This window comes from Haliotis rubra, unplaced genomic scaffold (assembly GCF_003918875.1).
Source record: "Haliotis rubra isolate DU_JTF1 unplaced genomic scaffold, ASM391887v1 Scf158, whole genome shotgun sequence".
NCBI classification, from domain to species: domain Eukaryota; kingdom Metazoa; phylum Mollusca; class Gastropoda; order Lepetellida; family Haliotidae; genus Haliotis; species Haliotis rubra.
In genome coordinates, this window is record NW_025765536.1 from 497,601 (window position 1) to 508,632 (window position 11,032).

The 11,032-nt window shown below is 47.8% G+C and overlaps 1 protein-coding gene across 1 annotated transcript in view; it reads right to left on the reverse strand.

The window, feature by feature from the left end:
* The window catches only part of LOC124271152, a 53,016-nt gene extending 42,643 nt beyond the window's left edge, over positions 1-10,373 (reverse strand). Inside the window, exon 1 of the mRNA XM_046706222.1 lies at positions 10,185-10,373. Coding sequence (XP_046562178.1) covers positions 10,185-10,252 — 68 coding nt within the window. The 5' untranslated portion in view covers positions 10,253-10,373. The remainder of the gene's footprint in view (positions 1-10,184) is intronic.
* Between the last annotated feature and the right edge of the window lie 659 nt (positions 10,374-11,032).

Consider the following 11,032-nt stretch of genomic DNA (forward strand, 5'->3'; position numbering starts at 1 on the left):
GATGGATCATACCTTCCTTAAATGACTGTTTGGTGGTAGGATGGATGATACCTACTCTAATGACTGTCTGGTGGTAGGATGGATCATACCTACTTTAATGACTGTTTGGTGGTGGGATGGATCATACCTACCCCAATGACTGTCTGGTGGTAGGATGGATCATACCTTCCTTAATGACTGTCTGGTGGTAGGATGGATCATACCTTCCTCTAATGACTGTCTGGTGGTAGGATGGATCATACCTACCCCAATGACTGTCTGGTGGTAGGATGGATCATACCTACCCCAATGACTGTCTGGTGGTAGGATGGATCATACCTACTCTAATGACTGTTTGGTGGTAGGATGGATCATACCTACCCCAATGACTGTCTGGTGGTAGGATGGATCATACCTACCTTAATGACTGTCTGGTGGTAGGATGGATCATACCTACTCTAATGACTGTTTGGTGGTAGGATGGATCATACTCTACCCCAATGACTGTCTGGTGGTAGGATGGATCATACCTACCCCACCTGTCTGGTGGTAGGATGGATCATACCTAATGACTGGACATGCCACCCTACTCTAATGACTGTTTGGTGGCAGGATGGATCCTTACCTACCAATGACTGCCTGGTGGTAGGATGGATGATACCTACCTGGCCAATGACTGTCTGGTGGTAGGATGGATCATACCTACCTAATGCCTGCCTGGTGGTAGGATGACTGTGGTAGGATGGATCATACCTACCCTAATGACTGCCTGGTGGTAGGATGGATCATACCTACCCCCAATGACTGTTTGGTGGTAGGATGGATCATACCTACCCCACGACTGTCTGGTGGTAGGATGGATCATACCTTCCTAATGACTGTCTGGTGGTAGGATGGATCATACCTACTCTAATGACTGTTTGGTGGTAGGATGGATCATACCTACCCCAATGACTGCCTGGTGGTAGGATGGATCATACCCACCCCAATGACTGTCTGGTGGTAGGATGGATCATACCCTACCCTAATGACTGTCTGGTGGTAGGGATGGATCATACCTACCCTAATGACTGTCTGGTGGTAGGATGGATCATACCTACCTTAATGACTGTCTGGTGGTAGGATGGATCACTGTTTGGTGTGGGATGGATCATACCTCCTCCCAATGACTGTCTGGTGGTAGGATGGATCATACCTTCCTTAATGACTGTCTGGTGGTAGGATGGATCCATACCTACCCCAACCTGACTGCCTGGTGGTAGGATGGATGATACCTACCCCAATGACTGTCTGGTGGTAGGATGGATCATACCTACTCTAATGCCTGGTGGTAGGATGGATCATACCTACCCCAATGACTGTCTGGTGGTGGGATGGATCATACAACTTCCTTAATGACTGTCTGGTGGTAGGATGGATCATACCTACCCCAATGACTGTTTGGTGGTAGGATGGATCATACCTACCCTAATGACTGTCTTCTGGTAGGATGGATCAAACCTTCCTTAATGACTGTCTGGTAGGATGGATCATGCCTCCTTAATGACTGTCTGGTGGTAGGATGGATCATACCTTAATGACTGTTTGGTGGTAGGATGGATCATACCCAATGGTGAGTAGGGTGGATGACTGTTGGTGGTAGGATGGATCATACCTACTCTAATGACTGGTCATACCTACCCCAATGACTGTTTGGTGGTAGGATGGATCATACCTACTCTAATGACTGTCTGGTGGTAGGATGGATCATACCTTCCTTAATGACTGTCTGGTGGTAGGGGTGGATCATACCTACCTTAATGACTGTCTGGTGGTAGGATGGATCATACCTTCCTGGTGACTGTGGGTAGGATGGATCATACCCTATTCTAATGACTGTTCTGGTGGTAGGATGGATCATACCTTCCTTAATGACTGTCTGGTGGTAGGATGGATCATACCTACTCTAATGACTGTCTGGTGGTAGGATGGATCATACCTACCCCAATGACTGTCTGGTGGTAGGATGGATGATACCTACCCCAATGACTGTCTGGTGGTAGGATGGATCATACCTACTCTAATGACTGTTTGGTGGTAGGATGGATCATACCTACTCTAATGACTGTCTGGTGGTAGGATGGATCATACCTACTACTCTAATGCCTGTCTGGTGGTAGGATGGATCATACCTACCCCAATGACTGTCTGGTGGTAGGATGGATCATACCTTCCTTAATGACTGTTTGGTGGTAGGATGGATGATACCTACTCTAATGACTGTCTGGTGGTAGGATGGATCATACCTACTTTAATGACTGTTTGGTGGTAGGATGGATCATACCTACCTTAATGACTGTCTGGTGGTAGGATGGATCATACCTTCCTTAATGACTGTCTGGTGGTGTAGGATGGATCATACCTACTCTAATGACTGTCTGGTGGTCGGATGGATCATACCTACCCTAATGACTGTTTGGTGGTAGGATGGATCATACCTACTCTAATGACTGTCTGGTGGTACGTTGAATGATACCTACCCCAATGACTGTCTGGTGGTAGGATGGATCATACCTACTCTAATGACTGTTTGGTGGTAGGATGGATCATACCTACCCTAATGACTGTTTGGTGGTAGGATGGATCATACCTACTCTAATGACTGTCTGGTGGTAGGATGGATCATACCTACCCCAATGACTGCCTGGTGGTAGGATGGATCATACCTACCCCAATGACTGTCTGGTGGTAGGATGGATGATACCTTCCTTAATGACTGTCTGGTGGTAGGATGGATCATACCTACTCTAATGACTGTTTGGTGGTAGGATGGATCATACCTACCCCAATGACTGCCTGGTGGTAGGATGGATCATACCTACCCCAATGACTGTCTGGTGGTAGGATGGATCATACCTACTCTAATGCCTGCCTGGTGGTAGGATGGATCATACCTACCCCAATGACTGTCTGGTGGTAGGATGGATCATACCTTCCTTAATGACTGTCTGGTGGTAGGATGGATCATACCTACTCTAATGACTGTTTGGTGGTAGGATGGATCATACCTACCCCAATGACTGTCTGGTGGTAGGATGGATCATACCTTCCTTAATGACTGTCTGGTGGTAGGATGGATCATACCTACCCTAATGACTGTCTGGTGGTCGGATGGATCATACCTACCCTAATGACTGTTTGGTGGTAGGATGGATCATACCTACCCTAATGACTGTTTGGTGGTAGGATGGATCATACCTACTCTAATGACTGTCTGGTGGTAGGATGGATGATACCTACCCCAATGACTGCCTGGTGGTAGGATGGATCATACCTACCCCAATGACTGTCTGGTGGTAGGATGGATCATACCTTCCTTAATGACTGTCTGGTGGTAGGATGGATCATACCTACTCTAATGACTGTTTGGTGGTAGGATGGATCATACCTACCCCAAATGACTGCCTGGGTGGTAGGATGGATGATACCTTCCAATGACTGTCTGGTGGTAGGATGGATCATACCTACTCTAATGCCTGCCTGGTGGTAGGATGGATCATACCACCCCCAATGACTGTCTGGTGGTAGGATGGATCATACCTTCCTTAATGACTGTCTGGTGGTAGGATGGATCATACCTACCCCTAATGACTGTTTGGTGGTAGGATGGATCATACCTACCCCAATGACTGTCTGGTGGTAGGATGGATCATACCTTCCCAATGACTGTCTGGTGGTAGGATGGATCATACCTACTCTAATGACTGTTTGGTGGTAGGATGGATCATACCTACTCTAATGACTGTCTGGTGGTAGGATGGATCATACCTACCCCAATGACTGTCTGGTGGTAGGATGGATCATACCTACTCTAATGCCTGCCTGGTGGTAGGATGGATCATACCTACCCCAATGACTGTCTGGTGGTAGGATGGATCATACCTTCCTTAATGACTGTCTGGTGGTAGGATGGATCATACCTACTCTAATGACTGTTTGGTGGTAGGATGGATCATACCTACCCCAATGACTGTCTGGTGGTAGGATGGATCATACCTTCCCTAATGACTGTCTGGTGGTAGGATGGATCATACCTACTCTAATGACTGTTTGGTGGTAGGATGGATCATACCTACCCCAATGACTGCCTGGTGGTAGGATGGATGATACCTACCCCAATGACTGTCTGGTGGTAGGATGGATCATACCTACTCTAATGCCTGCCTGGTGGTAGGATGGATCATACCTACCCCAATAACTGTCTGGTGGTAGGATGGATCATACCTTCCTTAATGACTGTCTGGTAGTAGGATGGATCATACCTACCCCAATGACTGTTTGGTGGTAGGATGGATCATACCTACTCTAATGACTGTCTGGTGGTAGGATGGATCATACCTTCCTTAATGACTGTCTGGTGGTAGGGTGGATCATACCTACCTTAATGACTGTCTGGTGGTAGGATGGATCATACCTTCCTTAATGACTGTCTGGTGGTAGGATGGATCATACCTATTCTAATGACTGTTTGGTGGTAGGATGGATCATACCTACCTCCAATGACTGTCTGGTGGTAGGATGGATCATACTTACCTTAATGACTGTTTGGTGGTAGGATGGATCATACCTACTCTAATGACTGTTTGGTGGTAGGATGGATCATACCTACCCCAATGACTGCCTGGTGGTAGGATGGATGATACCTACCCCAATGACTGTCTGGTGGTAGGATGGATCATACCTACTCTAATGCCTGCCTGGTGGTAGGATGGATCATACCTACCCCAATAACTGTCTGGTGGTAGGATGGATCATACCTTCCTTAATGACTGTCTGGTGGTAGGATGGATCATACCTACCCCAATGACTGTTTGGTGGGAGGATGGATCATACCTACTCTAATGACTGTCTGGTGGTAGGATGGATCATACCTTCCTTAATGACTGTCTGGTGGTAGGATGGATCATACCTTCCTTAATGACTGTCTGGTGGTAGGATGGATCATACCTACTCTAATGACTGTTTGGTGGTAGGATGGATCATACCTACCCCAATGACTGCCTGGTGGTAGGATGGATGATACCTACCCCAATGACTGTCTGGTGGTAGGATGGATCATACCTACTCTAATGCCTGCCTGGTGGTAGGATGGATCATACCTACCCCAATAACTGTCTGGTGGTAGGATGGATCATACCTTCCTTAATGACTGTTTGGTGGTAGGATGGATCATACCTACCCCAATGACTGCCTGGTGGTAGGATGGATGATACCTACCCTAATGACTGTCTGGTGGTAGGATGGATCATAACTACTCTAATGACTGTTTGGTGGTAGGATGGATCGAACCTACCCCAATGACTGTCTGGTGGTAGGATGGATCATACCTACTCTAATGACTGTCTGGTGGTAGGATGGATCATACCTACCCTAATGACTGTTTGGTGGTAGGATGGATCATACCTACCCTAATGACTGTCTGGTGGTAGGATGGATCAAACCTACCCCGATGACTGTCTGGTGGTAGGATGGATCATACCTACCCCAATGACTGTCTGGTGGTAGGATGGATCATACCTACCTCAATGACTGTCTGGTGGTAGGATGGTTCATACCTACCTCAATGACTGTCTGGTGGTAGGATGGATCATACCTACCCCAATGACTGTTTGGTGGTAGGATGGATCATACCTAACCCAATGACTGCCTAGTGGTAGGATGGATCATACCTACTCTAATGACTGCCTAGTGGTAGGATGGATCATACCTACTCTAATGACTGCCTGGCGGTAAGATGGATCATACCTACCCCAATGACTGCCTGGTGGTAGGATGGTTCATACCTACCTCAATGACTGCCTAGTGCAAGGATGAATCATACCCTCCCCAATGACTGTCTGGTGCAGGGATGGATCATACCTACCCTAATGACTGTCTGGTGGTAGGATGGATCATACCCTCCCCAATGACTGCCTGGTGGTTGGATGGATCTAACCTTCCCTAATGACTGCCTGATGGTAGGATGGATCATACAATCCCTAATAACTGCGTGGTGGAAGGATGGATCATACCTACTCTAATGACTGTCTGGTGGTAGAATGGATGACACCTACCCCAATGACTGTCAGGTGGAGGGATGGATGATACCTACCCCAATGACTGTCTGGTGGAGGGATGGATCATACCTACCCCAATGACTGCCTGGCGGTAGGATGGATCAAACCTACCCTAATGACTGCCTGGCGGTAGGATGGATCAAACCTACCCTAATGACTGCCTGGCGGTAGGATGGATCATACCTACCCTAATGCCTGCCTGGCGGCAGGACAGATCAAACCTATGCTAATGACTGCCTGGCGGTAGGATGGATCAAACCTCCCCTAATGACTGCCTTGCGGTAGGATGGATCAAACCTACCCTAATGACTGCCTGGTGGTAGGATGGATCATACAATCCCTAATAACTGCGTGGTGGAAGGATGGATCATACCTACTCTAATGACTGTCTGGTGGTAGGATGGATGACACCTACCCCAATGACTGTCAGGTGGAGGGATGGATCATACCTACCCTAATGACTGCCTGGTGGTAGGATGGTTCATACCTACCTCAAAGACTGCCTGGTGCAAGGATGAATCATACCTTCCCCAATGACTGTCTGGTGCAGGAATGGATCATACCTACCCGAATGACTGCCTGGTGGTAGGATGGATCATACCTACCCCAATCACTGTCTGATGGTAGGATGGATCATACCTACCCCTAATGACTGCCTGGTGGAAGGATGGATCATACCTACTCTAATGACTGCCTGGTGGTGGTAGGATGGACCATACCTACCCTAATGACTGCCTGGTGGTAGGATGGATCATACCTACCTTAATGACTGCCTGGTGGTAGTATGGTTCATACCTACCCCAATGACTGCCTGGTGCAAGGATGGATCATACCTACCCCAATAACAGTCTGGTGGTAGGATGGATCATACCTACCCTAATGACTGCCTGGTGGTAGGATGGTTCATACCTACCTCAAAGACTGCCTGGTGCAAGGATGAATCATACCTTCCCCAATGACTGTCTGGTGCAGGAATGGATCATACCTACCCGAATGACTGCCTGGTGGTAGGATGGATCATACCTACCCCAATCACTGTCTGATGGTAGGATGGATCATACCTACCCCAATGACTGCCTGGTGGTAGGATGGATGATACCTACCCCAATGACTGTCTGGTGGTAGGATGGATCATACCTACTCTAATGACTGCCTGGTGGTAGGATGGATCATACCTACCCCAATGACTGTCTGGTGGTAGGATGGATCATACCTTCCCTTAATGACTGTCTGGTGGTAGGATGGATCATACCTACCCCAATGACTGTTTGGTGGGAGGATGGATCATACCTACTCTAATGACTGTCTGGTGGTAGGATGGATCATACCTTCCTTAATGACTGTCTGGTGGTAGGATGGATCATACCTTCCTTAATGACTGTCTGGTGGTAGGATGGATCATACCTACTCTAATGACTGTTTGGTGGTAGGATGGATCATACCTACCCCAATGACTGCCTGGTGGTAGGATGGATGATACCTACCCCAATGACTGTCTGGTGGTAGGATGGATCATACCTACTCTAATGCCTGCCTGGTGGTAGGATGGATCATACCTACCCCAATAACTGTCTGGTGGTAGGATGGATCATACCTTCCTTAATGACTGTTTGGTGGTAGGATGGATCATACCTACCCCAATGACTGCCTGGTGGTAGGATGGATGATACCCACCCTAATGACTGTCTGGTGGTAGGATGGATCATAACTACTCTAATGACTGTTTGGTGGTAGGATGGATCAACCTACCCCAATGACTGTCTGGTGGTAGGATGGATCATACCTACTCTAATGACTGTCTGGTGGTAGGATGGATCATACCTACCCTAATGACTGTTTGGTGGTAGGATGGATCATACCTACCCTAATGACTGTCTGGTGGTAGGATGGATCAAACCTACCCCGATGACTGTCTGGTGGTAGGATGGATCATACCTACCCCAATGACTGTCTGGTGGTAGGATGGATCATACCTACCTCAATGACTGTCTGGTGGTAGGATGGTTCATACCTACCTCAATGACTGTCTGGTGGTAGGATGGATCATACCTACCCTAATGACTGTTTGGTGGTAGGATGGATCATACCTAACCCAATGACTGCCTAGTGGTAGGATGGATCATACCTACTCTAATGACTGCCTAGTGGTAGGATGGATCATACCTACTCTAATGACTGCCTGGCGGTAAGATGGATCATACCTACCCCAATGACTGCCTGGTGGTAGGATGGTTCATACCTACCTCAATGACTGCCTGGTGCAAGGATGAATCATACCCTCCCCAATGACTGTCTGGTGCAGGGATGGATCATACCTACCCTAATGACTGTCTGATGGTAGGATGGATCATACCCTCCCCAATGACTGCCTGGTGGTTGGATGGATCATACCTCCCTTGACTGCCTGATGGTAGGATGGATCATACAATCCCTAATGACTGCCTGGTGGAAGGATGGATCATACCTACTCTAATGACTGTCTGGTGGTAGGATGGATCATACCTACCCCAATGACTGCCTGGTGGAAGGATGGATCATACCTACTCTAATGACTGTCTGGTGGAGGGATGGATCATACCTACCCCAATGACTGCCTGGCGGTAGGATGGATCAAACCTACCCCAATGACTGCCTGGTGGTAGGATGGATCATACCTACCTCAATGACTGCCTGGTGGTGGGATGGATCATACCCTCCCTAATGCCCCAATGACTGCCTGGTGGTAGGATGGATCATACCTACCCTAATGACTGCCTGGTGGTAGGATGGATCATACAATCCCTAATAACTGCGTGGTGGAAGGATGGATCATACCTACTCTAATGACTGTCTGGTGGTAGAATGGATGACACCTACCCCAATGACTGTCAGGTGGAGGGATGGATCATACCTACCCCAATGACTGTCTGGTGGTAGGATGGATCATACCTACCCCAATGACTGCCTGGCGGTAGGATGGATCAAACCTACCCTAATGACTGCCTGGCGGTAGGATGGATCAAACCTACCCTAATGACTGCCTGGCGGTAGGATGGATCATACCTACCCTAATGCCTGCCTGGCGGCAGGACAGATCAAACCTATGCTAATGACTGCCTGGCGGTAGGATGGATCAAACCTCCCCTAATGACTGCCTTGCGGTAGGATGGATCAAACCTACCCTAATGACTGCCTGGTGGTAGGATGGATCATACAATCCCTAATAACTGCGTGGTGGAAGGATGGATCATACCTACTCTAATGACTGTCTGGTGGTAGAATGGATGACACCTACCCCAATGACTGTCAGGTGGAGGGATGGATCATACCTACCCTAATGACTGCCTGGTGGTAGGATGGTTCATACCTACCTCAAAGACTGCCTGGTGCAAGGATGAATCATACCTTCCCCAATGACTGTCTGGTGCAGGAATGGATCATACCTACCCGAATGACTGCCTGGTGGTAGGATGGATCATACCTACCCCAATCACTGTCTGATGGTAGGATGGATCATACCTACCCTAATGACTGCCTGGTGGAAGGATGGATCATACCTACTCTAATGACTGCCTGGTGGTAGGATGGACCATACCTACCCTAATGACTGCCTGGTGGTAGGATGGACCATACCTACCTTAATGACTGCCTGGTGGTAGTATGGTTCATACCTACCCCAATGACTGCCTGGTGCAAGGATGGATCATACCTACCCCAATAACAGTCTGGTGGTAGGATGGATCATACCTACCCTAATGACTGCCTGGTGGTAGGATGGTTCATACCTACCTCAAAGACTGCCTGGTGCAAGGATGAATCATACCTTCCCCAATGACTGTCTGGTGCAGGAATGGATCATACCTACCCGAATGACTGCCTGGTGGTAGGATGGATCATACCTACCCCAATCACTGTCTGATGGTAGGATGGATCATACCTACCCTAATGACTGCCTGGTGGAAGGATGGATCATACCTACTCTAATGACTGCCTGGTGGTAGGATGGACCATACCTACCCTAATGACTGCCTGGTGGTAGGATGGACCATACCTACCTTAATGACTGCCTGGTGGTAGTATGGTTCATACCTACCCCAATGACTGCCTGGTGCAAGGATGGATCACACCTACCTTAACGACTTCCGGGTATGGAAGCGACATGGCGTCATCATAGTCACTACGGTCATCGGTACCAACATCTTCGTAGATATCTTCGTCGGGAGGTGAGTATTGTACTGTCTGGGATGGCTTCGTGTATCCTCCGTGACTCTGTCCCACGATTCCGTCTGTTTCGTCCAGTAACTTCAGGTAACCCCCCTCTTCACCATCAGTCGTTGTTTCCCCGGAATGGCGCTTTATTTCAGCTGTAACACAGAAATAAATACAACCTATTTTCGGTCTTTGCAAGCTGAATGATTGAATATTAAGACATTTAATAAGCATTCATCGAGGGGGCTTTGGTCCATCAGCTAGCGCCCGTTCCAGGAGACATTACAACCCTCGATCTGTGAGAATAGTTTGTGGTGTTGTTAGGATGTAACTAAAACATTTGTTGACGCTGCAATAGTGCTGGTCTGTAAATAATAGAACCTGGACCACCCGATCCAGTGATCAACAGTATGAGCATCGATCCACAGAATTGGAATACAACGAAATGTGTCAACCGAGTCAGCGAGTCTGACCATCCGATCCCATTAGTCGCCACTTACGACAAGAAAGTCAAGTCAAAACATTGATTACACAACAGTCTCGTTTCCTGTTGACTGGGTTCCGTCCTATTGCGCAACTTAGTACAATAACCAGTCCAGAATTTCGAGAGCAATTCATTTAACAGGATACATAAATTTAGTCAGAATTATTTGATACATTTAAGCAACTTGTATATTGCAACACTACGCTCCTTATAATCCTTGCAAACATGTCGTGAAGCGTACTCTGTCGTACAGCGTGCTCTGTCGTACAGCGAGCTCTGACAAACG